Here is a 27,894-nt window from a genome sequence, read left to right as displayed (position 1 = left end):
ATGGTTTCTCTCCGCAGTTGAATCGGATCCATAATCTGGTCAATAGTTCATCCTCATCATAGTCTATATCCCTGTGTGGACTAAGAGCCCTGCGATCAGGACTGATCACAAGCGCTGGAACACGTAATTCCATATTGACCCTGTCTATTGAACAGCCTGTGTGCCCCATAGTACCATTCTGGCTTGGTACTGGGCTCCATCGGGACCATTCCTTCGGTGGAAAACAAGTATGACCTCGCCATAGGTGGCATCGTTGGGTCTCCCTGGTGTTGAAGATGGAGCTGCGGCAACTATATGCCTACAAGCCTGGGTCGGGCGTCCTCCGCGGAACATCAATTTCCATCACTGTTGCGCCTCCAGTCAAGAAGACAAAAGAGCAAGTGCAACATTCCTCCACGGTGCCTTCACGCGGGCAATCCATTGGGAATCTGGGTAAAGGCCTCACTGGCTTCGATGTGACGGTAGTTCAATCCCAGTGTGAATAATTCCTGGAGGCTGGCATTGACCTTCTCGTGCATCGAGGTATCCTGTGGGGTGATACTGCCCAGCTCCTCGAGCAGACGCGAGCGGCACTTGTAGTAGTTGCGCTCGGCGTTCTGCAGTCGCTGGCCATTGTGGGGCGAGGTATGTGCGGCCTTGACGGATCCAACCTGGGAGTGGACGGAGCGAGTGCGTTTCATGGTCGGCGCCGGGGTGGCACCCGTGACACCTCGCCTCTTGCGGCCAGTGGGCTCCTTCTTCTTGGGCTGGGCGGCACCCGGGGATGTCTCAGGGGAGCTGTGGCGCTCAGATGAGGCGTAGTCGTGCACCCGCCGCATGTGGTCAAAGAGGTTCCATCTCCGGGGAAATCCATATCCGGGCACGGATCGTTCGCATCCCTCCCAGAGGCAGAGGTGTGGGTTGTCCCCATGGCCATGCAATCCGTGGGCTTCGCGCTCATGGCGGAACAGACACGCATTGGATGAGAACCGCAGCTGGGCATCCATGCAGGTGGGAACCCTGCATCGGTATGGCTTCAGGTGGGAATCCAGGTATTTGCTGTTGTCACCTGAATTAGCTTTTGAATTGAGATTCATTTCCAAGAAGGGCACGTACTGGTAGGCGCATTTTTGCGTGGTTGGCGGGTGGCTGCAAGGCTTGTCTCCAGAGGCAAAAGGGCAGTAATACTTTCCATCACTGTGGGTGGGCATGGAGTAGAAGTGATGTTCCCGCGGGTTGCGGACCTCGGAACTATCCTTGGACTTGTGGCGACTCTCTCTCGCCGGAAGAGGAGGGAAGAAATCCGGGTCGGTCTTTCCTTGGGGCTGGGATGTAGCTGGCAATGCAGCCCGGCGAGACGGCTTCGAAGGTCGAATAGTCCTGGGTTGGGTGGTTAGACACGGGCAAATATAAGAATTAACTATTGAGTCCCGAAACTCACCTATTGGGGTCTCCTTCGTTGAGAGAGGCACTGGGAAACAGCGGATCTGATGGGTTGATTCCTTGTGTGCCAATCGGCGAGGTAAAGTCTCCGATGAGGGTATCATCATGGGCCAGAAATGAAGGAAATCCCGGGTGAGAACAAGAAGTAACAGAAACATCATTGCTAGCTTCCGTCAGAGGTGGCGAGACTGGAACAGACTGGAAGAGACCAGAAGAGAGTTGATCCAAGGTTGTTCCAGGGTATTGGTTATCAGACATCATGGAATTCCATGTCAATTGGCCATCCTCAGTGTGGGAGCTATGCCCGACGGAGAGCGCATCATCCGATGTGCCGCTCTGCACACAGACATCGTTATCCATGGAGGAAAGGTCCACGAAGGAGGAGAAAAATTCCCGGGGCACTTCATTGTGGTCATTCAAGTCTGGGACTGCTGGGAAGTCCACTCCTGGGTACATCACATCATTTGGTCCAACTGTCGGGGTCATCAGCTGCTGGGACAGCGAGAAAGACAGCATGTGCACTTCGGCAGATTCTGGTTTTGATGAGGACATAGCCTGGTCAATTGGCTCTGCATCATTCAAGGTCCAGTCCTTGAGATCCTGTGGGTTTCCATGGGCTGTTTGAATACTTGAACACAGCGATGAGTTGTCTTGGCTTGACAATTCATCATCCTGAATGGAGCGGGAGGCCAGATTTGAAATTCCTTGAACCATGGAGGTCTGTCTGGAATGAGAGAGAGATACCCTTTCAGGGGTATTGCTGGTCCTGGGAGACATTGTGGATGTGGGTGATAAAAAAGTGCACTGTACAGCATCAAGTCAGTTACCCGCAGCTTAGACATAATAAAAGCAAAATAAAAGTCAAAAGTTAAGCGAAAGAGAAGCTCCAAGGTCCAAGGGTGTTCGGAAACCTATTGGTGTCAGCAATGTCGACGGTGTTTTGTTTCATCATGAAAACAAACCTAAGCCGTGTGGAAGAACACAAAATTCCGAGTCCTGGATTCACTGGGTCCGAGAGAGGTTGTCGCATCTAAACTGGATTCCAGACATTCTGGCACTAGTCCACGGGCATCGTATAGAAGGGCAGCATCAAGGAGGGTCGAGATTGGTGTTCAAGGCCGGCGCTACTAAGTGAAGCATCATCGTCCATGGCAGTCCAGGAGAGAAAAGATTGTTCTTTTTGCCCAGTTGTGATTGTCATAGGTACACATGGCATGGATCCATCAGTCAGTGGCCTAGGTAAGCGCTGAAGCGGGTGCTTCATTTTCCATTTCGAGCAAATTAACTCGGTATACTCCTCGGGCAAGGTCCATTATCGTCGGAGTAAAAAGAAAAAGGCCATAGGTAGCAGGCATCAAGCATCATGATTCCAGGGAAATGGGATGTCATCATTTTCAGGTTCCTTGGGTATTCAATCCAGGACGTTTGGGTTCCAGGGGTAAGGCAAAGAAAGTTCACGGGTTAATCCATCTTCTCGACTCCAGGCTTGGAGAAGATGCAAGGCCAGAAAATTGGGAATATCCAGGGGAGAAATCCATCGGCAGTATCAATTGAGTGTGCAACATAAAACATCACTCAATAATCCAGTCACTCAGCGGCTGCTGAGGACAAAAGTCCACGGCGAAGTTTCATCATTTCATCATTTTTGGACTGCTTAAATTGGCAGATTCCCAGCATGGGGAAGAGTCCCGGCACAGGAGTAGTTCTATGGTCCACGGATCCTTAGGGCAAGGTTGATGGTCGAAATCCTCGGGGCAAGACAGGTTGAAGGTGGTACAGGTCCATGGAAAAAAAGAAACAAAAGGAAAAGAAAAGCGCATAGGAGAATCAGGTGCAAGGAAAGTGTTCAGGGACTACCTATTGTGGTTTGTCGACGAGAAATGGATGCAGACTAAGGAAAAGCCTGGGAAATCACAAGAAAGCAATCCTGTCCGGGGAAAAAATGTGGCAGAGATCCTTTGGCAAATTTGAGGTATTCAAGAACCGGGGAATCTTGTGGCTCAGGGTGTTCCAAGATCCAGTGGATTGAATGTTTTGAAGAGGGTGATAAAAGGGTATCGTAAAATGGTCGAGTTCAAAATGTAAGGCGTAGAAGAGAGAGGGGTATCCAGAGTTGGGAAAGAAAGAAGAAGAGAAATAGACCAAGACGGGAGATCAGCGCCTTTTAGAGGCATAGGAGCACTCGGGGGCCAAGTAGACTATCAAACATAGCGCGTGCCCGGCCCGCATGGTGCAGCGCCAGCCTGCGTTGTTGGCACCATCGAGAGCCAATGCTGCGGACTGGCGGTGATGGCATCTGCAGCGGGTTTCGAGTGGGCGGGTCCCCAAGTGGAGGAAATTCGACTGCGTTCTAGCGGTGAGACTGACGGCGCGTCTGCTGTTGCTTGGCGGCACGCGTGCGCTCAGATGATTGGTGGCAATGCTGGGCTGACGCTGCAAGATGATGTCTGCATTGGACGATCAGCAGGCATTTCGTGGATTGTGTGGAGGAGAGCATCCCACGTCGGACTACGGAGGGGGAGGTGCAGCAGAGAGACATCCAGTGACAACCGATTACAAGGGCTACAGGACCACGTCGCAGAAAGAAAATGTAAGATGCAAAACAAGGCTTGCCTGCGATGATGAATTGTTTTTGTCTATCTGAAGCATTGCGTCTCTAGGAACGGCTCGGGGCGAGCCATCCCGACCCACGTTGGGCAGCAATGCAGCCGTCGGGCTCCTTTTCATGTAGTCAGCCAAGATGCCCCAGAAATGAGAAAAGGCTTTGCAAAAAAGTAGACGAATGTGACGGGTCAGATAAAGGTGAAAGATGGTTATAGGTTGTCGTTCAGCAATCCGAAGATTTCAGGTGAACTATGCTTTGGATATTGTTGATCATCATCCAGGAGGTCCTGGAGACACTGGCTGAAACAGCAAGAAAAAGGAAGAAAAGTATTTGCTTACTGAAGAGCGGGCCCGGGCGAGTACCAATCCCTGGGACAAGTAAGTGAGTATTGGTTGTTCATTTTTCCATTTCGACCGAGTTGTGTGGGAAAGCAAAAGACAAATTTCAAGGGAGAAAGAAGGAGATTTTGAGTGGTCACATGATAGTTTGTACTGTTTGACTATATCGTATGCCTTTTTGCCTCATTTTCTAGGCTAGCTATATAACTATACTTCGGACGACTATCACGATAATTATCATCCATGAATGGTTGAAATGCACAATATGAAAGCTGAGGGATCAGGAAATTTATCAACTTCCATCATGAAAGTGAACGGGTTGCCCGACAATTCTCACGGGAGAGACATCAGCATCATCCGGCGAATCCAGAACTTGCGTCCCCCGGACAAGAGGCGGTCGAGCAGGAGCATCATCAAACAGACGGAAAGAGGGAGTTTGTAGAGGTATATGGTGGTCAATATGGTGTTTATTTTGTTGCCAGCTGGAGGTGGAAACAGCATCTGAATCATGACGGGATTCACTCATTCTCTCCGGAGGGGCTGGGGACAATCCCCGGAGAGGCCGCCTCAAAGATCCCAACCCAATGTCAGTTCCCAGCTCCTCAGCGAGAATTTGGTCGTCAATGGTAAAGTGTCGAGGTAATGGGATTTTGGGTGATTGAGAGGCTAGACTGAAGATCCTATGTGGGGAAGCGCTATTATTTGTTTTTCCTGGATACTGAGGCCGCGGGATTGTCTTTCCAGAGAAATCTGAACTGGGAATTGAGTAAATGTCTTGATCAGAAGAGCGAGCTGCTACTGGGGTGTGGGGTGTCATGAGCAATGGCGTATCGAAGCTGAGCCGTGCAAGTTCCGGGCGACGGTTCAATGAGACACGAGTATTGATTTCCCAAGCGGCTGAAGGAGTAACATTTTCTTTTCCTCGGTCTGATTGATTGCGAATGGCGGGTTCTTCGCGGCCAAAAAGCATGGACTGCGATGACAGTGTGTCCTTGGCCATCTCAGAGCTCTCCGCCGAAGAGAAGCCTACTGGACGCCCATTGATCCGGATCTTGATGTTCCTCACCACATCTACCTCTGAAACAAGATCTCTGTTTGCTTGGTGGGACTTGGCAAGCTCGGAACTTTCGTTGGTATCTACCAATCGTCTTCTGTCGCCGTCATTCAACTTTCGCCGTTTTCCAAAGCGCTCAGTTACGCCGACCGCCGTAAATGAAACAGTCAAGGGACGAGCAGTGGCAACTGCAGCCCAGTCAGATTCCTCAAGAAGATGACGTTTGATGTGCTCCAGGTGGTTCCCGCTGGGAGACGACGAGCGGCCCGTCCGAGGCCCATCGTCTATTGCAACCCTGAACCGTCAGAGATCATGCGTTAGCCCCAGGTGACAGAGAAGAAACATTTCATGACAAGTAGCAGAGCTAAATCAATTAACCATTCTCCACTGACTGGTTTTCTGCCTCGGCTTTTACTCCATCGTGTTGCTTCCATGGACCATCCAGGAAAGGGGTGAATTGCTTGTCACCCGCAGTCAGCCGAGGTTGAAAGCTCAGTCTGTGACCCTTGGATCCCATTCTAGAATGGCGATGCAGTTGGCCTCCCGTCCAGTTCATCTTGCGTAGGGGTGGTCAAGTGAGAAAGGAGATGAGGAGCCTCGCTGACCCAGGCAGCCCTCTTCAAGGTATCTTTACCTAGCGACCTTGAAATTCTAACCTAAAGATGACAATTGTCAATTTCGAAATCCACAGTATTAAATCAACTCTCAAAAAGTAATCCTCCAAGTTATGCCAATCCTGGAATCCATTCTACGATCAACATTAACGTGCATGTCCAGCAGCGTTTATAGTTCTACAGAACAACGAAATTCGAGTTGTAAGGGGTCTCTGCCAGAAGCTATTAAGCACCTATGCAAATAAAATGAAGCTACGATCCTCAACACAATATGACAAAAGAAAAGGCGAAAACAACACAACGAGCACCTGTCTACCTGAATGGCGTGGTACCACGTGACCCATAGAGAGCACCCTTTCAATAGCACTCGCGGTTCCTCATCATCCAGTCCACCCCGTTTTCATTCACAATGCGACCATTCTCCATTCTCGCTGGGCTGGCACTGCCAGCTCTTTCCATTGCTACCCATGCCCCATCAACCCTCGATGAGGACAGCTCAACGCAGCTCCCGTTGGTGATCTGGCACGGACTCGGCGACGACTTCGAGCGCGACGGGCTCCAAGAGATAGCAGCACTAGCAGCGAAAGTCAACCCAGGCACATACGTGCACCTCGTACGACTAGCAGACACAGGCAGCGGGGACCGACAAGCAACATTCATAGGCAACGTGACGGAGCAGGTAGCGGCGGTGTGCTCGCAGCTAGCAGCGGACCCGATCCTGCGAACGGCGCCGGCCGTCAACGCACTGGGGTTCTCGCAGGGCGGCCAGTTTCTGCGCGGATACGTGGAGCGGTGCAATGTGCCGCCGGTGCACAACCTCGTCACCTTCGGCAGCCAGCACAACGGTATCGCTGAGTTCCAGGACTGCGGCGTAGGCGACTGGATCTGCAATGGTGCCGAGGCGCTGCTGCGCGCGGGCCGCTGGACAGATTTCGTGCAGTCGCATCTTGTTCCTGCGCAGTACTTCCGGGACCCCGTTGAGCTGGACGCCTACTTGGAGCATAGCAACTTCCTTGCCGATATCAATAATGAGCGCTCTACTAAGAACACTTCCTACAAACGCCACTTGGCGGCGCTTAACCGCTTCGCTATGTTCATGTTTGATGAGGATACTGTCTCTGTCCCCAAGGAGAGCTCTTGGTTCGCGGAGGTCAATGTCACCGATGGTTCTGTCATACCGCTGCAGCAGAGACCCCTCTACACCGAGGACTGGCTCGGGCTCAAGCAACTCGATGAGCAGGGCAAATTGGACTTTAAGACTATTCCGGGTCAGCATATGCACCTCTCGGATAAGGTGCTGGCCGACGCCTTCAAGGAGTACTTTGGTGCCATCAAAGACTCGCTGCCCTCGTCACCAGGCCTTGTCGTACAACAGGCGTCCTAGTCAGCCTGAAGTATGCCAGGAAATTCGATCCTTTTTCTTTTCTTTTAGCTCACGATATCTCAAGTGCATGGTGTCGCATATTTCTTCGAGTTATAATCCAATCCAGAATTTCGGTCTATGAGATTTGTAAAGTTGTATCAGCTATAGTACTACTCTTCCCTGCCTTGACTCGGAGTCTTGTACCGTCTATTTGCGTCTACCGACAATGAAGCTAGATACATGCCGTGACTGCTCACAGGTCAACAGCAACCCCGTCAAGCCGCGGGTTTCAAAAAAAAAAGATAAACATATTCAAGCAAAAGAAAGTAGAAACAAAGGGGACAGAAGATAGAGCGAATACGAAAAGAACAAAAAGAAAAGAACAGAACAGACAAAAGAAACCAGGTCTGTGGAGAACAAGGATAAAAACAAGCGACTCAAGAGTCCAGAGATGAATCTGAATACAATGTCCATGCAAGGCAAGGCGGTTGAAGAAATTATAAACATATAAAAAAAAAGTCCAGAATGGAAAATAGAGTCCCAGGAAATGATTTTTCAGTGGGACAGACTGTACAAAGTGGAACGCAGGTCCCAAACAAAAAAAAAAAATCAATAAGGCGGCCGGCCGATGCCTTTCATACTGACTTGCCGTCTGCTCCCGCTCAGCGGGCCCTTCGAGGACGGTTGTGCAGTTGCCGGGCGATGATCCCCGTTCGGTAAGGCGCCGTCATGAGGTGAAAGGAAGCCGTCCAAAAGCTGTCGCAGGTGATCTCGATGACTTTGGTCCAGAGCTGCATCCGTCCCGTTGGTCTCATTTGACAGGTCGGGGAACACTGCGGTTGTCGGACTCACTCCGCCAACGAGACTATTGCTAGACCGGCTCTTGTTGCGGTTCAGAGACTTGGTATTCCGGGGAGCGGGAATTGAGTCAGATTTGCTTTTCAGGGAAGACTGTCGCGAAAGACCAGGAGCCGTGGATGGACGGTCAACTGAGACCAGTGAGCGTTGCGAGTCGTTGGGGAAGCCGCCAGGAATAGCCAAGCCAGCCGGAATCGGAGGAACAGGAGGAATCTCATCGGAGTTCACCCGGCTCAGGGTCGTTGTCTGCTGGGAATTGTCGATGGGAGTTTTGTCCCCGGCAAGGACAACAGCTGACGCTGCGGCACGGGGCGTCTCCATCCCGTCGCCGTCGGGGGTATGTTGTCTGTCTTGCGGCTGGACCGAGGCGGCATCTCCATCCACTTCAGACACAGAAAAGGCACCGCTGAGCAAACTTTCGCTGTCCGAGGAAAGAATACTGGCATTCGAGGTATCTGCCCGGCCGCGGAGCGGGCTTAGCCGCCGCGGGTGAGCGTCGTTGCTAACCGAGAGAACACGCCGCAGCTCATTGACACGAACCGGCGAACCTCTGCTGGAGCTGGGGGCTGGCGTACTCGTAATTTCTGGGACACTCATGCGGCGGTTTTGGTTCAAGGCTGAGCCATTAGGAGAGCCGTTTGCCACACCGTTGGCATGACCGTTGCGCGCATTCAGGGTACCCACTCGAGAGCCGCTGATCGAGAGTGTTCTAACGCTTTCCTTCTCGACGGCTGCCAAGCATGAGTCCCGCGACCAAGAAGACATCATTTGCTCCTTGACAGGATATGGAAGACTGCCATCAGGTTGCAACTGCGGTGCCGCAACGTGATTCAGAACCGGGAAGCTGAAGCCCCGTGCGGGCGAGGTTGGGGGGCTCTGTGGCGGGGAGGTGATTGAGAGGCGGTACGCTTCGTCAATATAGCTGACCAGCCCCTCTACATTTCGGAAGGGCATCAGCAGAGGCGGAGAGTCCGAGGTACTATTGGCAGATCTGTTCTCATCATCAAAGGCAATGTCGTCAAGGCCAACTGGGGGCGTTTGGACCTTGGTGAGCCATTGGCTCTTGTTTTGGCGTTTCTCGACCTCATTGCAGATTTCGACACCGACGGGAGAAGATATCAGGTTAAATTTCTCGGACAGAGATAAGAAATATCCATGGACCAAGCTTCCAATGTTCACGCGGGCCGTAAAAGAACCCAAGTCAACCGCTGTGAATAGATCGTCTTGTAACCTGAGCACCATGGGAATCCCAAACTGAGCGGCATTGACACCGAGATTCTCGACCAGAGTTGCCAGAAGAAGGTGCAAGAAGAGGATCTCAGACTCATCGGTGGCCCCTTCGTGGGCAGCATCATAGATGGCCAAATGCAGAAGACGCAGGAAATTCGACTGGGCTGCCTGCATCACTTTTTCTCTCTGATTCACAGGACCTGAGACACTCCGTCGGTTAAGCTTGTCGCCTTGGTCGGAGTCGCGTTTTGACGGCGATTTGATGAACTTCGGGGTTTCTACCCGCGCCTTAAGGTCGCCCTTGTTCGTTTCCAGATGTAACCAGGACAGGAGTGCATCGGCATAGGCATAACGAACGTCGCGATTCGAGTCACGCAAAAGCCCCTGCGTCCCTTCCCAGACATGGATACCAACCGGGTTCCTTGATTCCACTCCGGCTGTGGCGGCTGGCGTCCTCAGATTCGCCACGACTAGGATAGCTTTGACGGATCGAAGGGCGGTTAGTTTCGCGGTCGTATGCGAGAAGGTGTCTCCGCTGGTCTTTTCCCCGTTGATCTCGGCAGCAGAGTTTGCCGGATCCACCGGCACTGCCCCGGTTTCGTGGACTGTAGCCAAGGCGGATGGCGAAGAGCTTTCATGGTTGAGAGTAGGCTTATAGCGCCTTAGAATGGCCCGCATCATGTCTGCGACCTGGTCACCATAGTAGATATGCGTCGCCAAATCCCCAATGCACTGTTCCAGAAGAGTCAAGAGGTTCTTTCTTTGAGGAGAAATAGAGGCATTCTTGTCAGCATGTTCATCCTGCTTCTCTTCCGTTTCTGCTCTCGCAGGTTGATCGAGATGCGATAGAATCTCCGAAGCATAGTGCATAAGTCCAAAGAGGATATCCATGACGCTCAATCCAATCATATTCACAGAGGATTTCAAAAGCCAGTCCACCACATAAAGAAGGGTGAAGGATGACTTCAAGGCATCTTCCTTGGGGCTTGTGTCGCGCAGAATTTCCATGGCCGTAACCAAGATCACAAAGCGAACCTGTACCGGACACCAATTTGCAATGAGCTCAATGAGTGAGGTCGCCCAATTGCCATTGATTTTGGTAGCACCCGATTGGTCCTGACTGGCAGTCCGTGGAAGGCCCTTGGTGGAGAGGAACCGGAGGATGATCGTCGCCGCAATACGGGTCTGGCCACGGTTACTCCCCGAAACAATAATCTGTTCGAGGCAGCGCAAGGCCAGCAGTCGCGCATCCATCTCTGCCTGTCGGTCTGCATCGGCCGGCGATCGCGCTGCAAGCGTAGGGTCGCCCTCCGCCGTGTCGACAGTGTGCACCGTCGTGACACTCAACCGGCGAGGTCTGGCCCTGTCCCGCTCAGGTTTCTCGGCCTCTTGAAGTTTTTCTTTTAGCGTAACCAGTATGTCCTCTTCGCCCGAGTACAGATTTTCCAAAATGACGGGCAGGATGGTTTTCAACGAGTTTCCGCCGTCAGCGGCGAGACTTTCAGAGCTGACCACGCCTTTGATCGCTCGGAGCCCAGCATTTCTCCACCGAATTGCCACCGGAGGGCTGAGTTTCGTGTGCAACTGGGACTGGAATGTCGGGTCGGCGAGATTAGCGTATGTCCGTACGACTTCGCGGTATTGATTTGCGAGGCCCTGTTCGGCGGCAATGGCCGCCATGTCCTGGGTCCGACAGAACATTTCAAAAGTCGCAATTGAATCCTCCACCATGGTTATATCATTGGACCGCAAGACAGTCTCGATGACGGTGAGGACCGATCGCGCGTAGATCGGGAGATCGCGGGGGACTTTTTCGATGAGGGCTGTCAGGATGTGAAGCGCCACCTGGACATTTCTGCACGGCCGATCAGCCATTTTACTTTCTTTTTTTTTTCGCGCGAACCACGCGATAAATCTTTTCTTATCAAGTAAACTCACCCTATCCGGCGTCTCCAGACATCGCGGGCCACCCTCTTCTCGAGGAAGGCGCCGACTTTGGTCAGCTTGCTCCGTCGCGTGCTCGTATAGTACAGCAGGTACGAGAGTTCACTCGGGTTGGGCTTGACCTCAGAAACACCCTTCTGATATCGGGGATAGCACTTTAGAGTCAGGACCTGGTGCTTTGGCCGACAAGACTGGCGGACAGACTCCATTGGGGAGGTGGGTGATGCAGGAACCCCCCGATGCAGAATTCCAAGAAGCGCGACGGCTCAACAGCGAAGGGAGGAAAGATCAAGTAGATTGACGAGATCGAGGGAAGAACTCAGGGCGCCAGAATGTGTCGCCTGTTTATTGTGAGGCCATGGGTGAACGGACAATGTTCTCAGTGCCGTTGACGAGAACGGGGGCCCTGATGAGGTAGTCGGAGGTCGATCCGCAGGGGGTGGGGCGCGGCCACCGTTGCACTGGAAAATGAGATTACGTCGAAAAGCAGAGGCAAAGGGACTGGAAACGGATGATTTCAAGGAGAAACGAGCGAGAGACGAGAGATGGAAAGAGGAAAAGAGAAAAGAGAGAAAAAAAAAGGTTGGGTGTCCCGCGGCTTCGGGACTAACACCCAACTGCCACTCTACTCAGCTCTTCTACTCTGCTGCACTTGGTTCTACTCTTCTCTTCTCTGCTCTGTTCTGCTTTGCTTGGTCGAATGAGTTACTCCAGGTAGTTTAGTCTCAAAATCAAGCAAATCACTGGGCATCTCTGCATTCGTCTAGGGGCAACAAGCCTCGAGTGTACGGGCGAATGAGGATGGCATGAAGCGCTCTCCCTGACAGCCGATTCAGGGAAATCATCGTCTTTGCATCCCCAACAGGCGCATGGTCCTTCTCTCAACCCCGCAATGCCGTTCAATCCGCCGCGATGGTTCTCTTCTTTTTTCCAGGGTGCGGTTCTCTGGAGCGAACCCACACGTTCCTGTTGATCGACACCCGGCGCTGCACAAAGACCTCGGTCACACATGAAGCGCACGCTCGCAGCTGTCGCTCCCCGCAATCAACCCCAGTGCAGCTCAAGGAAAAAGGGTCCGAGTTTGTCTGCCGGTATTGGATCCCTGTTGCCGTCCCCCCGTGTAAATGCAGATCTACAGGTAAAGGAAGGGAGGAACCCGGTAGAGAAGGATAAAAACAAGTCGGTGACAGAGAGTGGTCCAACTCGTTCATGTCTTCGCTCCATTCTGTGCATCCGGCTGCTCTTGGCTTCCCTCCATAGTATCTGGTTCGGTCTGTGTACGGTCACCAGGCATGCTGACCCCGACCAACCCCTCGATAACCTGGGGTAGGATGATATCCCGACGAAAGGCGTCTTCCTGGAGCAAGCGCAGCGCCCGCAGCGTGGGACCGGGGTGGGTGAGGAATTGCGAGTACTCGGGCGTCTTCCAGTACGAGTAGAGGTATTCCAGGTATGCGGCGAAGGCTTGGGCGTCGGGGGACGACGTGGAATCGGTATCGCCGTCGTCGGCGCGGGAGATGCCCAGGAGATTCGGGTAGTTGACGGCAAGGTGTGAGAGATAGTAGGGGTTGGCAAGCGAGGAGACAAACTCCAGCTCGAGAGTGAAGCGAGGGTTGGTGAGGGTCGGAGGGGGATGTGTTTCCTCCATGTTGAAGAGGTTCCGTGGGTGTGGACAGAGATGATGGAGAGGGAGCTGTGGAGGACAAAAGAGGGAGCTGGCAAGGCGGAACGCCGATCTTCTGTCTACTTCGACATCACCACATACCCCGTGGTCATGATACGGAGCGAATGCCACGAACATGAAACGTGGAATAGTTCAAGTAGCCTACTTCAGGGAAATGGACTAGTGTGAACACTAGGGAAACTCCCAAAATCAACAGAACGCTTCAAAAGGCTGCTATCAACAAAAAAAATATACCAACACCCACGCAAAAAAAAAAAACATAAAACTACAGACATCCAGACACCCGGACATATCAATACACTCCCCAACCCTCAAATCACCGAAAATAAACCTCCTGAAGCAACCCCGCCGCCTTCAACGCCGGAATAGCCTGCTCAAACGTCCACTCAGTGCCCTTGACCAGCGTGCCCCGACTATCACCCGAAGGCACGAACATACTTCGAGAGGATGAACCCGACTGCGTCGCCTGAGAAATCTGCTGCAGGAGCCCATCCCAGGCAGCAGGGTACGTGGCCGCGCGGGTGACGCCGAGCTGGGTGCGGGAGTGGAACCAGCGCGATTCCTCGGGCAGAACCTGCATCCTTCGCTCGTAGTGCAGGGCTGTTGGGGAGACGTTGTCGCCCAGGACATGGTGGATGTACCCTGTTCCATTGGGGTGCGTCTCAACGAAGATGGTGGTGTCGTAGCGCGGGGTGGGCATGTTGGGGTCGTAGGTGGTTAGGGTGAATTTGACGATGAAGACTTTGTAGTATTGCATGGTTGCGAATACTTCTTCTGGTGTATATGATAGGACTTGGTGGAAAACAAGATGAAGTCTGCTGAAGTGCCTATCTATTGATTTGCAAGAAACTGCGAGATAGATTCGTAGTCGATGAAGTAGAGGACATCTACGGTGACTGCTGTCGCCTTAAGTACCTGAGTCTCTTGCCTGGCACAGATATATACAAAGAAATGGCACGGCCACAACGAAGCCACCTGGTTTCCATAGGCGCCAGACCCAATCATCGCAGGAGCTATGGATTGAGGCTCATCGGTGCTCGGACAGTCTGAGATGTTTGCGGAAAGGCACGGGCGCCCTCTCAGTGGCGGACGAGACCTATAAGAGACACTCGTTATGCCCCAGAATTTGAAATGTCAGGCGCGTAAGAGTACTCAAAACACCAACAGTCAGTGCGCACTCCGAAGCAATCCCAGGGGCAAGCGAAATTACCGAGGGTGTAAGACACTAGCGGTGCGAGCCCTAACTCATAGGTTACCCCTTCTCCCTCAACAGCCACAGGGGCTACACAGGAACAGCGAATGAAACAAATTTCAAGTCAAAAAGTCATGGGATTATTCGATGCAAAAATAGATAGGGAACAAAAACGGGTAAAGAATACATTTCCTGAAAGGCAAGACTGAATGGAAGTACAAGAAAAGAAAAGAAAAAGGACTCCGAATCATGGCCCATAGTAGACCAGGGTTTGTTTCCTGGTAGTTTGAAACGAAGGAAGAAGAAAAGAACAAAGAAAAACAAAACCAGGATCAATCAATCTACTCCAGTCATATCAACGCCATGTCAAGCGCCGGATGATTGGCAACGCTCGTTTCTGGGTATTACACATGGGGAATCATCAGTCCTCGCAAGAGGTGCAAGATGGTGGCAAGAGGGGGGAGAACGAGTGGGAACACATGCTGGCCGAGGGTCACAAGCGGCGCAGTTGTGTTTTCTCAATTTTCGTGTCATTCGTGGGGTTGGTTGGTGTGTTCGTCAACCAGCTTAGTCGCTAGTCCGGCGCTCTGGGCGCGGCTTGCGCAGACTCTTCATACGGTTGAGGAAACCGCCGCCGCCGGGATTGAGCTTCGACTCGTCGTAGTTCCGCTCGTTGGTATACTTGCGCTCCAGCCCCGTCGACTGCTTCGGGCTACTGGACGAGCGCAGCCGGCCAGGCTCCGTCTCCAGGCGCGATTCTTGAATCCGGGCTCCCTTCTTGTCCCATTCTTCGTCATGATCCTGGGCATACGGGCTCCTTTCATTCCCGCGCAAAGACCCCATGTGACTCGAGCTGATGGGTGCCGAGCCGGCCATGTTCTCTGTCGGGGAGACGACGCGGCCAGGCCCTGCGCCACGTCCACGCAGTCGCTGCGCCAGACTCTTCTTGCGCTGGAGACCACCGTTCTGCGTAATCTGCGCCTCGTTCTCACTCTCGCGCCGTGCCATCGCCGAGCGACTAGCGGGCGCACCATCCAAGAATGTACTGGTTCCCAGACCCATACTCTCCGCCCCGTGAATAGGATCCACCCGAGCCTTGGGGTCGAAGCTGGCCGTCTCGGTGTTGGTGCGGAGGGGAAGGGCGGATGAGAAGTCATTATAGCCTTCCTCCATGCGGCCGTGGAAAAGGTTCAGATCAATGTTGGATCGGTTGGGGCCTGCACCACCCAAAGCCATGTTGGTGGAACCCTTCGGAAAAGCCTGCATGGGAGCGGTGCGCGCACCCTTGCGGTTGCGATGAGGATTGCATGCATCGAATGGGCCATCGTGATGGAACACTAGTCTCTCTGTCAGCCCGCTCAGATGATCACTGTGAGGTTGAAAGTCACTCACTGCCAGTACCATAGATGCTCGTAACGTCCAGCTTGTCGATAATGTCCAGCTGCCGATTCTTTCGGGAGGAGCGATGCTTGCCATCACGGTGACGGCCCTCGCGATCGCGATGGCGCCTCTCCCGCCGGCGGCGCTCGTCATCATCATCAAACAGTTTTGATGCCCGTTCCATAACAGAGGATTCGGAGTTTCGGCGGGGTCTGCGGCTAGACCTCTCCCGAGGGTCCATCAGCGCAGGCTTGGTCTGGCTGGAAGGATCGGCAAAGATATCCAGTGGATCTTTTTGTCGCGACTCCATGGGCCGTCCGGGTGGGCGCTCCCTCGGGGGTTGGCTGCGATTTGACGGCATGCGTTGTGTCGCTTTAGGGGGAGGGGCCGGGGCAGCCAGAGGCGGAGCCGGTCGAGTGCCGTTCGACTGCGGTGTAGGATTGAGCGAGAGGTTCTCCTGCGCAACAGTTAGAAGCAATTCTAGCGACTTCCCAATTCACCATACATACAAAGAGGTCCCGAGTGTTGTTGGTCATGTCCGGCTTCTCGATCGGAGAGAACATCGTGGCACCAGTCGATAATCCCGGGGCAGATTGTGGGGACATTGCCTCGGTGTCGTCCAGGAAAGGGTTGGTAGACCGAGGTCGTTCTGGGCGAGAATTGGTGGTCGAGCCAACAGAGGGCGACAAGGCACGGTTTCGAAATGGATTATTGGAACCAAAGTTTACAGCAGTGGGAGACACCTGGCGATCTGCTGGTCCAACGAGACGCTAGCTGTCAGCCACAGTTCAAGAGAAACAGGAGAATTGTCACAGAAACACAGGGAGACAGATGAGAGAGTCCCAGAGGGGGGTGGTGATATAAGGGTAGGCGACATCAACTCATCCATCCATCCATTAAAGGCCGAGAACACAATGCAACAATCAGGGGGTCTCTCTCAAACAGTGTGTTACGCACCTGGCGGGGCCAGCGACACGCCGGGCGGATACCCAAGCGCCGGAGGGGCATTCATGGCAAAGACGATGGATGAAACAGGGAGAGAACAATGGGGCGTTGATAAGTGTCGCACGAGAGCGGGAGAGAGGAAGTGGTGAAACAACTAAAGAAAGAGAGAAGAGAAGAGAAGAAAAGCAAGAGGGGACCGAGGAGAAAGAGGGGGCAAGGGGAACGGGATCAACGTTGCCTACGTAAAACGCCCAGCGATCGGCGCAGTGTGAGGCTTCGTAGACTTGTTTTCTTTTCTTTTTCTTTTTTTCACTTGTATGATATATAGTCATAAGCTTAGGTCCATTTTTCTATTCTTTTCTTTGACCCCTGCAGAATCTCCCCCAGACGTCAATTAGCCCCGTTGAGACGGGGGCCCTTTCTTACAAAAAATCCAGGGGGTACGACACCACGATCGACAGAGATCCACTATATCTGCCGCTCGGCACTGCGAAAGGCACCTCTTTTTTTCTTTTCTAAGGGAGAGAATCAACTTGGCCCTGGATTTTCCAAGGTGCGTGAAGGGAGTTTCCACGGATTCCCCAAGCCCCCTAACCGCGCGGAATGACGCATTCTTAGCATCCCCCGGTTGATGTCATGGAATGCACGCGAGAAGTGGGAATATTTCTTTTTCATATTTAAACTAATGTTGAAGATTTGCGATATTTATATCTGCCGTGTCTTGTTTCAGTCTGGCATCGCCACCCATCTAACTTGGGCTCAGCATCAATCGACTGGTCATACTTGTACTTCATTTTGGCCGCAAGGGTCAGGCACCAATCTGGCGATTCTCCCCAACGTGCTCACCCTGAAGGACCGTCGCATTGATCTCTCCCTTTCTCCACCCAGTTGATGAGGACCTGCAGATGAGTCTGTGGAAAAGGACATCGGTAGCTCTTTGCAGGCCCAGCAGGCCGAGATGACCCGTCATACTCTACAGACGATCGAGTAGCCCAAGACCTGGAGTATATGCCATCGGCTTTGGGATATCAGGGAAAACCTAGCCAGTATTGTTCTCAGAATTGTGTTCATTGATTTTCCATTCATTAACATATCATGGATCACTCCAAAAAACAAACGCCTTGAGATAAACGCCGGGCACATAAAATGCAACAAGATGGTATAAGACTCGCAAGGAAACATAAACCCCTTCTTTTCAAAGCTATTACCGCGCAGTGGGCACAGACCGCGGCAGATGAGGGTTGGGAACCGGGATGCCTGCACGACGCTTCGATTGGGGCTTAGGTCTGGACAGAGTGTATCTGAGAGCAAGAAGATCAGCATGGATGAACCTTGAGCAGACAGACCAAGCAAAACATACTTGGCAAAGGCTCGCGAGAGAGCTTTTTTGCAGCTGACTTTCTGGCTGCCAACGAATGAGTCAACGGTCACGGCAATGGCCCGATCAATATCCTGAGCGGAGCAGTACTCCGATAGACGCATCTTGCAGAACGCCTCGGCAATACGCATGATGGCTTCGAGGTGACGGACCTAAACAATAGGCATTAGCACAGTTTATAGGAGAACTAGTATGTCACCGTACCGTGATGGGATACGCTCCAGTGGCCAGAGACTCGCGGCGCATGTCCGCAAATAGACGAGCAATCTTGTCCTGGTCGATTTGATAGAGTTTCGGGTGGCAACGCTCGCGGGCATACAGAATGTACTTCCGCAGTAGCTCCTGGGGGATCTCGCCCTCCTTCTCTTCTTCTGTTTTTTGTTGCTCTGCCGCACGCTGAGAAACTTCTTCGGGAGATGGAGGCAGCCTGTTACCTTCCTTATCCAGACGGAAGCCTTCTTCATCGATGAGGTGACCGTACGTATCGACCAGGTCACCCTGGTCGTTTCGCATGGGCCGGGCTGGGTTAGCGCGGTGGTGGGACTCGATCACAAAGTTGGCCAGGCGCTCATCCTCGGTAGGCTCGACCAGGTCACGCACCACACAGAGGATATCGAAACGGGACAGGATAGGCTCAGTCAGTTCGACGTTCTCTGCAAAGGGCGCTGCTCCGTTGTAGCGGCCACCCTTAGGGTTGGCGGCGGCCACGACAGCACAGCGCGCCTGGAGCGTGGTCACAATACCGGCCTTGGAGATGGAGATGGTCTGCTGCTCCATGGCTTCGTGAATCGACGTCCGATCCTGGTCGTTCATCTTGTCGAATTCATCGATCAGGCAAGTTCCTCGGTCGGCGAGCACCAGTGCACCACCTTCCAGCGTCCATTCGCTAGTCAGAGGATCCCGGCGCACACTGGCTGTCAAACCGACGGCACTAGCACCTTGACCAGTAGCGAAGACAGCACGATGCGCGGTCTTCTGCACATACTTGAGCACCTGCGATTTGGCCGTACCAGGGTCACCAAGCAGCAGGACGTTGATATCGCCACGAATAGACATCTTGCCCTGGGCCTGCTTGCTGACGCCACCAAATAGCGATAGAGCGACAGCGGTCTTGACATCCTGATGTCCGTAGATACTGGGCGCCATGGAGCGAACAATCTTGTCCACGATCTCGGGGTCACGGGACAGAGCTCGAATCTCGCGCTCGTCTTCTTCCGTCAGATGGAAACCAGCCAGCTGGTCATGGGCCTTGACCACATGGTTGGCCTCAATAATGGTGGCAAACACCGGGAATCCATTCTTGTTGTTCAGCTGGGCATCGTAGCTGTTCCGGTAAATACCGGTGATTTCGATTTCATCGCCGGGTTTAGCAGTATCAATCAGGTCGGCAAGCAAGACGACCTCGCGCTGACGTGGCAGTCGTCCTGCAGGAACGGAGCCGGGTGATTCCTGCAGAGTCAATTTTTGGTAGTTGCGATAGACCGTTTTCTCGGAGTTGACGGTAAAGGGGCCGCGGCTCTGGCAGTTCTGACAGAATGAGATCTTCACCTCTGAGCTAGCTTCCTGCTGGAAGGGACCCAACGTGATACCACACTTCTGGCAGAGGAACATCACATATTTCAGCTGCGGGAAAACACCCGAACGGCGAGTGACAACTCCACCAACGCGGACAAGACAGTTCAGATGCGACTGACGCAGCTGGCGCAGGGTGTAGATGATGGGCACATCGGTGATGCGGACGTGGATCTCGTTATGGATGTCATGGTATTGCGGGTAGTGGAACAGTGTGACATCCAGTGCGACTTGATCGAACACTTTCAGAACCTCGGTAGGTTCGTTGGCGAGGAAGTACGACAGAGCCGCCTTGGTTTCACTCAGGTGGGCGTAAGACACCTCCAGCGACGCCGAGTTCACTTCACCAAGGGTCTTGATCCGGTTCCCGTAGACTGATTGACCGGTGGGATCGATGAACTCGGTCAAGAAGGCCTTGAATTCACGGTAGATGGAACGAAGGACCTGGGGCTGAATCACCCAGTCCGTAATGTTGGCCGCCTTCACATCTGCCAACTCTTCCAGTGACAGCTCTTCCATTCCCTCGTCTGCCATATCGATATCCTCGCGGTCCTCATCGTAGTGGTGTCTCCGTCGTCGTGGTTGGCGCGACAGGTCCATGTCCATGTCATCATCGTCCTGCAAGAAGGCGGCAGGCATGCGGCGGCGACGGTCAAGCTCTCGATCTCTCTTATTCAACCGAGCATCTAGCTGTCGACGGGTCGCAGCATCCAGCTCATCATGCTCCTCCTCGTCATCAATGTACCCTTCATTCTGGTAGCGATCTTGCGCTGCGTCGTGATAATCCCGCTCAAAATTGTCTCCGAACAGATCAATTCCATCCTCATCTTCGGCCAATTCATCAATATCATCGATGTCTTGCACCTCGTCGCCTTCACCTTCTTCATCCTCATCTCCCATATCGAATGGCATCGGTGGAGGAGAAGACCCAAGTGCGGTCGCTGCTGGTAGTGTTAGAAGGGCGTACTCGAGGAATTCAACGGGAAAAGTCACACATACGGCTGGAAGGCGGCAGCGGCCCCGGAGAAGACATATCATCAGGATCTCTTGATCTCTTTCGAGTAGTTCCCCTCGGACCGCGATTTGCGGCCGAGTCACTGGGTTGAAGCGGACTGTGGTGCATTAGCATTCAAGGGAACACAAAAGGAAAGAAAAAAAAAAAGGAGAGAAAGGCCTTGGGAGAATACTGACTCCATTGTGTATCAACCGGCAACGTGTGATCGGATTTCCAGAGATAAAAAGGAGTAAAAACCAGGTAGTGTCTCTAGGATTGGATCACTGTGTAGCGTGGTTGACAGAATGAAGGGAGAGCAGACGGGCGGCGACCGAGTTTGGGAGGGCGCGTGTGGGAGACGCGACGCGTTTCAATTAAGGCCCGATCAGGAAAAGCTCGGCATCATTGTGTGAACGAGTTGACGTGACAAGACTCAGGAACCCCTCGAAAAGAGAAAAGAAGAAGACCTCTACCATCCCCATCACTTCATCTCCGTCCCCTGAACTCGATCCATTCCATCGCTCAATCTGCAACTGCATACCTGATCGAGGAGTGCCTGAGGACTCAGCTGCAAACCCAACAAACACCCGTCGCGTCGCAGACAACCGTCGGCGACGCCACTCTGCGACCGAGGTGGTTTCTGCTCATCTTTGAATCTGTCGAGGTCATCCGCTGTGAAAGGTGATTCCAACCGCAGCCTACTCAAGATGGATGTCCCTCAGCCGAAGGCAGACGGTAAGGGCCGTCGCGGGAGCTTGGGTTCGCAAAACTCCCAAACCGCCAAAGAGTATGAACGTCTATTCTATGCTAGCACGATCTAATACTGACTATCTGTAGATATATCGACTCGCAGATGCAGATGGAGGCTGATGCGCGGGAAGCTCTGCCTTATGTGAGTCCATCTGACTATCGATCAATCCCAATGATTGCACTGCTAATAATAGTCGAACTCTGCTAGTCCTTCGATTCGTGTACATACGCCCTCGGACCATTGCGACAGAATCTCTTTGCCTGTCTTACTTGCAATCCACCGACCAGCACCGAAGCCGATAAAAATACTTCCACTCCCTCTGCCGCCGTCTGCTATTCTTGCTCGATTACGTGTCACGGCGAGCATACTCTAGTCGAGCTCTTCAACAAGCGCAACTTTGTATGCGACTGTGGAACTACTCGCATGCCCCCGTCGGCTCCTTGCACACTACGTGAAGATCCCAAGACTGGCTCTAAAGGCGTGCACTCCCAAGAAGCCGCGCCGGGTAACCAGTATAACCAGAACTTCCAGAACCGCTTCTGTGGCTGTGGTGAACAATACGATCCACATATAGAGAAGGGTACAATGTTTCAATGCCTTGGGGTCGGCACGGTTGAGACTGGGGGATGTGGCGAGGATTGGTGGCATCCAGAATGTCTGATCGGTCTTCAGAGGACCTCAGCCGAGAATAATACTACCTTAGTTGCGCTAGGCGGTGGTGATGCGGCCGTGGATGGTGCTGGTGGTGCTGCTGAGGAGGATGAAGAGACTCCACTTCCTCCCGGATTCCCTGCAGAGGATGATTTCTGGCAACTTATCTGCTTTAAGTGCCTTGATTCTAACCCGTGGCTGAAGCGGTACGCGGGGACGCCCGGGTTTCTCCCTCCAGTGTTTAAGGAAGGTGGTTTGAAGAAGATTTCAGCCTCCGATGCCAACAAGTCGACCGCAAACAAGTCGACCGCAAACAAGTCGACCGAAGAGAAGTCGACCGCAGATACCTTGATCGCGGACAACTCGAAAAAGCGCAAAGCCAACGATGAGTCGGAATCTCAGGAGGGACCAAAAGCGAAGCGGGCCAAGGAAGAGACTTTCTCAGTCCAAGAGCCGCAGTCTCAGCTTTCTACTATTGATGAAGAACCCGCAAATGAGAAGGACATCCGCCCTACTCCGGCCTCTGTGCCTACCCCGAAACACGCCTCTCTCCCTAAGTCAGCTCCGGTGGAGTCGTTTTCTCTCTTCGTTCAAGAAAACTTTTATGATCGTCTCTGTCGATGTCCCGAATGTTTCCCTCATCTCGCCAATCACCCACAGCTGCGCGAGGAGGAAGATACATACGAGCCCCCTCTTTCGGAAGATGGCGATGCCAACGGTGCCCCCAGCACAGGCACTGGAAGTATTCTTGAACGCGGCGAGGCCGCCTTTAACAACATTGATCGTGTGCGTGCCATCGAGGGCGCGTTTGTTTACAACCACCTTCGCGACAAGGTTAAAGAGTTCCTGAAGCCATTCGCCGAGAGCGGACAGGCTGTTCGCGCGGAAGACATCAAGGAATATTTCGAGAAGCTGCGTGGCGACGATCAAGGAATTAAAGATGCAGCAGGCCACGCATCGACTATGAGCGGTGGTGGTCGCGATGATCCTGACGAGAACAACCGACATGAGCAAAATGGTAGGCTTCCCCTGGTTTCCTTTTCGGTAGTAAAGGCCGATTACTCACTGCTGCGCTTGATAGGCTACTGATGACCTGACTTCGTTGCTTTGTGTTTTTATTCCTTTTTGGGGGCTGGATATCCTTCAGGATGTTCTCTGGGTGGGAAGGTTCAATCTGTGCGGCAGTGGGGATTTGTTTCGGAATAGGCGCATCTTCGGCACGGGAATAGCATGAACAACTCGGATTCGAGCTCCCTCTACTTAGAAGAAGAGAGTAAGAAACATAAATTGGGGTTGACAAGAGGAAGCAAGTACCTCCTAGAACTATCAAACCGCTTCGGGTTGCCAAGGTCTTTCATTTCCTCGAGCTGTTCCGTTGTTCCCTTGACGTGCTGGCTTTGAGACATACGAAGATGAGCTGGATATGCTAAAATACAGAAATCATCTATGTTGATTTGCCAGTTTCAGTTTCTCTTCGTGGGTAGGATCAAATACAAGATAATCCGAGCCACAATGTTGGTATATTTTAGTCTCATTGGTCCAAATGGACTTGAATGTATAAAACAGATGCTGTCTGTAGATGACATAAAGAACCCCAAGAAACCCGATGACTCCGATGCAATGCAACAATGTAGGAATGTTAAATACGGCCCATCGATTACACACGGTGCAATCGTGGACCGCAAAGCGCAGAGAATTTACTCCTTGAGCCGTTTTGACGCTCTCATCAGCGAATCATCCGGCAACCCACTCCGCTTAGTACCAGGGAGACTGCCGGTGCGGATATCGTTGTCATCTTGGGTGACACGGCGGTGCGGATATTTACCCTCGACTCCATCAAAGCAGTTAGGGCTGATAGGACCCCCGTTGGTAAAGTACGGATGTTCCAGAGCCTCCTGAGCCGTGATCCGCTTGGTGGGGTCATATTCAAGCATGCGCGACAATAGATCAAACCCGTCGGTGCCAGGGGTTCCGGCACTCGAGGTAGCAGAGTAGCCACCGTTCTTGAGGCAGCTCTGGTACCAGCCCTCGAGATTGGAGCCGCGATGAAAATGTGCAGGTTGGCGGTGAAGGACTAGAGACTGAAGCTGCGAGTACTCGGGCATGGAAACAAGACCCGGCCAGGTTTCCTTCCGTGGTAGACCGAGGATCTCGACGATCTTCATCATCTGGTTGCGTTGAAAAGGGACAGTCTTCTTGCTATCCATCTTGGCTTCCTCACCCTTGAAGATGGGCCGTAGAGAGAGAAGTTCGGCGAAGATACACCCAACGGCCCACATATCGACAGCGGGCGTGTAGTGCCGGCTTCCTAGAAGGAGCTCAGGTGCTCGGTACCAGATTGTAACGACAACCTTGTCGCCGGAAAAGAGAGAGTTGAGTGGTTTATAGAACAGACGCGCAAGCCCCAAATCGCCGATGCGAATGGCACCGCCCGAAGTGACGAGGATATTGGCCGGTTTCAGATCTCGATGCAGGACCCAATTGGTGTGCAGGTACAGCAACCCGTTCAGCAGTTGAAATAGGATTGACCGAACCATAATCGCTGGGATAACGTGTCTCTGGGGTTGCGTATGATGGTGAATGATTTGCAGTAAGTCATGCTCGGTGTATTCAAACACCATGAAGATGCATTTGTCCTCGAGAATGATTTCCTCTAGCTGGATGACGTTGGCATGCGACAGCTCTGTGCAAAGCGACATTTCCCGGATGGCCGATTGCGATAGACCCGTATACTGGATCGACTCGCCTTCCTTGTCCGGCTTGAATCTGCACGAGGTTAGTCTCAACGAAGGTTCTGAGTAGTGTCAATAGAGAGCGGCCATACTTTTTGATCGCAAACTCTCCTTTCTGGCCATTTTTGCCGATGGCCTTGTACACACGACCGTAGGTTCCACTGCTGATGAACCCTACGATGTGATACCGATCTCGGACCCGGACTTTACTGGTGTACCCAGCGGGTCTTCTCGAATCGAGGGCCTCTACACAGAGATTCTGTCAGCTTCTTGTTGAACAGGTCATGTCGAAGTGCCGGTTGACAAGGGAGACAAATCAAAAGATAGCCTTGCGACCCCATCCACGATGCAGCATGCAGGCCCGTGGACCCCCGGACACACACCACAACCAACCAGAAAAGCCACAAACACAAAGGGGCCAAAAATTACCACGAGAATAGAATCCTCCGACAGAATTCAAGAAGGGGAAGCCTTTTCCAAACATCATGGAAACAGACGATAGGCAACATCAGATGTTCAAACGTTCAAAACAGACACGAAACACACAGCCAACAAAAAAGGATCAGGCACAGGGCATGATTCAAACACGCAGATCCAGGAAAATATAAGGAATTACCATCGACAGAAGCTTGCAAATTGCGCTTCAAGGTCTGACCGGGCCTTCGGGCAGAGATCGAGCCGGAGGAGGGCGGGTTGGTCAGACTCATTTGTGGATCGGGGAGGGGGGATCACTCAATCGGATCCATTGGCGTGGGGAAAGTGTTCTCCACGAATGGAGCCTGAGAACAATCAAAGGAGTGTCGGCTGAGGGAGGTGGGATTTGGGGGAGAGAGAGAAATATTCACCAGTCGCCGTTCAGACACCGAACTCTCAAGATCGCTCAAGGCTCAAGGTTTCGAGCTGTGCCAACGGAGAGTGGTTAGTCAGCAGATATTTATCTACCTAGGTACAGCACTCGAACTAGGTAAATTTCTAGTAAACAAGAGCAAGTAAAACCTGAATGTGTAAAGTATAGCCCCAATAGCCCTTTGATCAAAATCAGAGTATTTCTATGTCATCTTTCTTTCCACTCATTCGGAGATTGAATCGCGCAGTGGTGGCCTCAGGTACCCCCGAGACTCCTATCTTAGCTCAGCTGCGACCGGTAAACGTCATTTTGAGCCGAGCTCGCTTCCTCTCCTGCCACTCTCTCGCATGTCAACATGGCCTTGAACAAGTCAGGGAGGGTCACTCCGTATCTGATCTACCTCGTGTTTATCACTACCTTGGGTCCACTCCAGTTCGGTTACCACCTAGTACGGCCTCTTATGACTTCCTGTGGCATGATGTCTTTTCCCCTGTCTCGGCTGACCCCATCCAACTCAGGCTGAACTCAATGCTCCCCAAGCGGTGATAACGTGCGAAAAGAAAAGTATCAATTCGGCAGGCATCACATCGGACAGTCTCCCGCAATGTCTCCCCATGACCCCATCCCAATTCGGCCTGGTGTCATCGGTATACACTCTGGGTGGTCTGCTTGGAGCCCTGCTGGCAGGGCCCGTCTCCACTAGATATGGGCGGCTAATCGCACTACGCGCCACCACTATATTCTTTGTCCTAGGTCCCGTCGCGGAAACAGTGGCACCGGCAATTCCGCTCCTGATTTTGGGCCGGTTTTTCTCCGGAATTGGGTCCGGCGCGGCCATTGTAGTTGGCCCCATCTATATCTCCGAGATTGCGCCTCCTGCTGCCCGGGGCCTCTTCGGCGCTTTTACGCAGGTCATGACAAATGTCGGTATTCTACTAACTCAGACACTGGGGTATTTCTGGAGCCACAGAAGCCTCTGGAGATTGATCCTGGCGGTAGCTGGTCTCATCGGGGCATTGGAGCTCCTGGGGTTGTTTCTCGTGCCAGAAAGTCCTACATGGCTCGCCGAGAATCACAAGGTCAACGAGGCGCGCCAGGTTCTGCAGCGTATCCGCGGCCGGGATGCTGACCTGGACGCTGAGATCGAGGGCTGGCGGGCATCCGGAGCCCCTACATCTGGCGAGGAGGAATCTTTGCTCGCTGTGCCATCGGAAGGCCATCCCACAAACCAGCCCCCGTCACAATCATTCAAGCTGCCCGGGATCCTTATTACCGGCCTGCCATCGTCGCCGTGGTTGGGGTAATGGTTGCCCAGCAATTTACCGGGGTCAACAGTATTGTGATGTACAGTGTCTCCCTGCTGCAGAGCATCCTGCCCACGACAGCGACGTTGCTCACCGTAATGATCTCGGCGCTCAACCTGGTCATGACGCTGGTGTGCTCCCCCTTGCCGGATCGAATTGGCCGCAAAACCTGTCTGTTGCTCAGTATTAGCGGCATGGGGTGCAGCTCCATCTTGCTGGCACTGGGCATCTCCACAGACCAGAAAGCCCTGTCTGCGATCGCCGCCTTGCTCTTTGTGGCATGCTTCGCGGTGGGGTTGGGTCCCGTTCCCTTCATCCTGGCCTCGGAGCTCGTCGGACCCGAAGCGGTCGGTGCGGCTCAAAGCTGGGCGCTGGCGGCGAACTGGATCGCGACTTTCATCATTGCCCAGTTTTTCCCGGTGCTCAATGATGCCTTGGGTGGCCGTGGGAAGGTCTACTGGGTCTTTGCGGTCATGGCGGCCCTGCTGGGAGGATTCATCTACCGGTGGGTGCCGGAGACCAAAGGCAAGGCTAATGCTGACGAGGTTTGGGGCCGAGCTGATCGACGGGAAGATTAAAGGGAATCGGGGCAAGTTTCAGCATTAGCAATCTGTCACACATGACTCGTACGGCGTATACTTGCAATTTCACTCCGAGTGACAAAGCCTTGTGGAGCTTGGCCCAATGCATAATCCATGGGCATTCCTCAAGAAAAAAAAAAAAAGCATTGTAAGATTGCCATCCAAGATACTCTTGTAGGCATCCATCTTGGCGTATAAATTGCGGTGGGGAGATATTGTCAAGTGGAGCCCTTTGGTCTCGGTGTTATGATGTTATTAATTGTGTGGATTGTGTACAGTGTCTCTGCCTCGGAGCCCCACGATACTCCCCGCTCAAGGACCTTATTTCTTGTTTCTCTCCCACACCCCGCCTCTCGGGCAACACCTGTCCTTTGAGTCTCAATTGCTGGCATTGGCGTCTTTCCATGCTTCCCTAGTACCTCCGCCTTGTCTGGGTCGAATTTCTTGGCTACATC

General features: G+C 52.8%; 11 protein-coding genes across 11 annotated transcripts; 3 read left to right on the top strand and 8 right to left on the bottom strand.

The window, feature by feature from the left end:
* Positions 1–404: 404 nt before the first annotated feature.
* Positions 405–2,199, bottom strand: NUU61_003396 (putative C2H2 finger domain protein; the record flags this gene model as incomplete). Its single annotated transcript, XM_056653978.1, has 2 exons — positions 405–1,359; positions 1,421–2,199. 2 exons carry the CDS (start codon positions 2,197–2,199, stop codon positions 405–407), a joined length of 1,734 nt encoding a protein of 577 aa, XP_056515045.1.
* A 2,458-nt stretch (positions 2,200–4,657) lies between these two features.
* NUU61_003395 (uncharacterized protein) lies at positions 4,658–5,975 on the bottom strand (the record flags this gene model as incomplete). Its single annotated transcript, XM_056653977.1, has 2 exons — positions 4,658–5,714; positions 5,812–5,975. 2 exons carry the CDS (start codon positions 5,973–5,975, stop codon positions 4,658–4,660), a joined length of 1,221 nt encoding a protein of 406 aa, XP_056515044.1.
* A 467-nt stretch (positions 5,976–6,442) lies between these two features.
* Positions 6,443–7,417, top strand: NUU61_003394 (palmitoyl-protein thioesterase family protein; the record flags this gene model as incomplete). The annotated part of the gene is made up of 1 exon (XM_056653976.1): positions 6,443–7,417. The coding sequence occupies one exon, from the start codon at positions 6,443–6,445 to the stop codon at positions 7,415–7,417; it is 975 nt and encodes a 324-aa protein (XP_056515043.1).
* Positions 7,418–8,005: 588 nt separating this feature from the next.
* NUU61_003393 (uncharacterized protein) lies at positions 8,006–11,637 on the bottom strand (the record flags this gene model as incomplete). Its single annotated transcript, XM_056653975.1, has 2 exons — positions 8,006–11,339; positions 11,423–11,637. The coding sequence occupies 2 exons, from the start codon at positions 11,635–11,637 to the stop codon at positions 8,006–8,008; spliced, it is 3,549 nt and encodes a 1,182-aa protein (XP_056515042.1).
* A 998-nt stretch (positions 11,638–12,635) lies between these two features.
* NUU61_003392 (mediator of RNA polymerase II transcription subunit 31) lies at positions 12,636–13,076 on the bottom strand (the record flags this gene model as incomplete). The annotated part of the gene is made up of 1 exon (XM_056653974.1): positions 12,636–13,076. One exon carries the CDS (start codon positions 13,074–13,076, stop codon positions 12,636–12,638), a length of 441 nt encoding a protein of 146 aa, XP_056515041.1.
* Positions 13,077–13,428: 352 nt separating this feature from the next.
* Positions 13,429–13,869, bottom strand: NUU61_003391 (uncharacterized protein; the record flags this gene model as incomplete). The annotated part of the gene is made up of 1 exon (XM_056653973.1): positions 13,429–13,869. One exon carries the CDS (start codon positions 13,867–13,869, stop codon positions 13,429–13,431), a length of 441 nt encoding a protein of 146 aa, XP_056515040.1.
* A 1,002-nt stretch (positions 13,870–14,871) lies between these two features.
* NUU61_003390 (Pal1 family protein) lies at positions 14,872–16,696 on the bottom strand (the record flags this gene model as incomplete). Its single annotated transcript, XM_056653972.1, has 4 exons — positions 14,872–15,641; positions 15,697–16,141; positions 16,194–16,438; positions 16,642–16,696. The coding sequence occupies 4 exons, from the start codon at positions 16,694–16,696 to the stop codon at positions 14,872–14,874; spliced, it is 1,515 nt and encodes a 504-aa protein (XP_056515039.1).
* Positions 16,697–17,833: 1,137 nt separating this feature from the next.
* On the bottom strand, positions 17,834–20,775 carry NUU61_003389 (MCM DNA helicase complex subunit MCM2; the record flags this gene model as incomplete). The annotated part of the gene is made up of 5 exons (XM_056653971.1): positions 17,834–17,930; positions 17,990–18,159; positions 18,212–20,523; positions 20,579–20,691; positions 20,771–20,775. The coding sequence occupies 5 exons, from the start codon at positions 20,773–20,775 to the stop codon at positions 17,834–17,836; spliced, it is 2,697 nt and encodes an 898-aa protein (XP_056515038.1).
* Positions 20,776–21,280: 505 nt separating this feature from the next.
* Positions 21,281–23,064, top strand: NUU61_003388 (putative metaphase-anaphase transition protein (Mlo2); the record flags this gene model as incomplete). The annotated part of the gene is made up of 4 exons (XM_056653970.1): positions 21,281–21,360; positions 21,411–21,465; positions 21,532–22,993; positions 23,057–23,064. 4 exons carry the CDS (start codon positions 21,281–21,283, stop codon positions 23,062–23,064), a joined length of 1,605 nt encoding a protein of 534 aa, XP_056515037.1.
* A 608-nt stretch (positions 23,065–23,672) lies between these two features.
* Positions 23,673–25,414, bottom strand: ssn3 (cyclin-dependent serine/threonine protein kinase SSN3; the record flags this gene model as incomplete). Its single annotated transcript, XM_056653969.1, has 3 exons — positions 23,673–24,741; positions 24,800–24,953; positions 25,324–25,414. 3 exons carry the CDS (start codon positions 25,412–25,414, stop codon positions 23,673–23,675), a joined length of 1,314 nt encoding a protein of 437 aa, XP_056515036.1.
* A 495-nt stretch (positions 25,415–25,909) lies between these two features.
* NUU61_003386 (putative MFS glucose transporter) lies at positions 25,910–27,436 on the top strand (the record flags this gene model as incomplete). Its single annotated transcript, XM_056653968.1, has 3 exons — positions 25,910–26,002; positions 26,073–26,854; positions 26,905–27,436. The coding sequence occupies 3 exons, from the start codon at positions 25,910–25,912 to the stop codon at positions 27,434–27,436; spliced, it is 1,407 nt and encodes a 468-aa protein (XP_056515035.1).
* Positions 27,437–27,894: the final 458 nt, after the last annotated feature.

The sequence above is a fragment of the Penicillium alfredii genome (genome assembly GCF_028826965.1).
Source record: "Penicillium alfredii strain IBT 34128 chromosome Unknown utg000004l_segment0_segment0, whole genome shotgun sequence".
In the NCBI taxonomy this organism is placed as follows: domain Eukaryota; kingdom Fungi; phylum Ascomycota; class Eurotiomycetes; order Eurotiales; family Aspergillaceae; genus Penicillium; species Penicillium alfredii.
The sequence above is the reverse complement of the archived record's forward strand: the minus strand, read 5'-3'. Positions and strand labels throughout refer to the sequence as shown.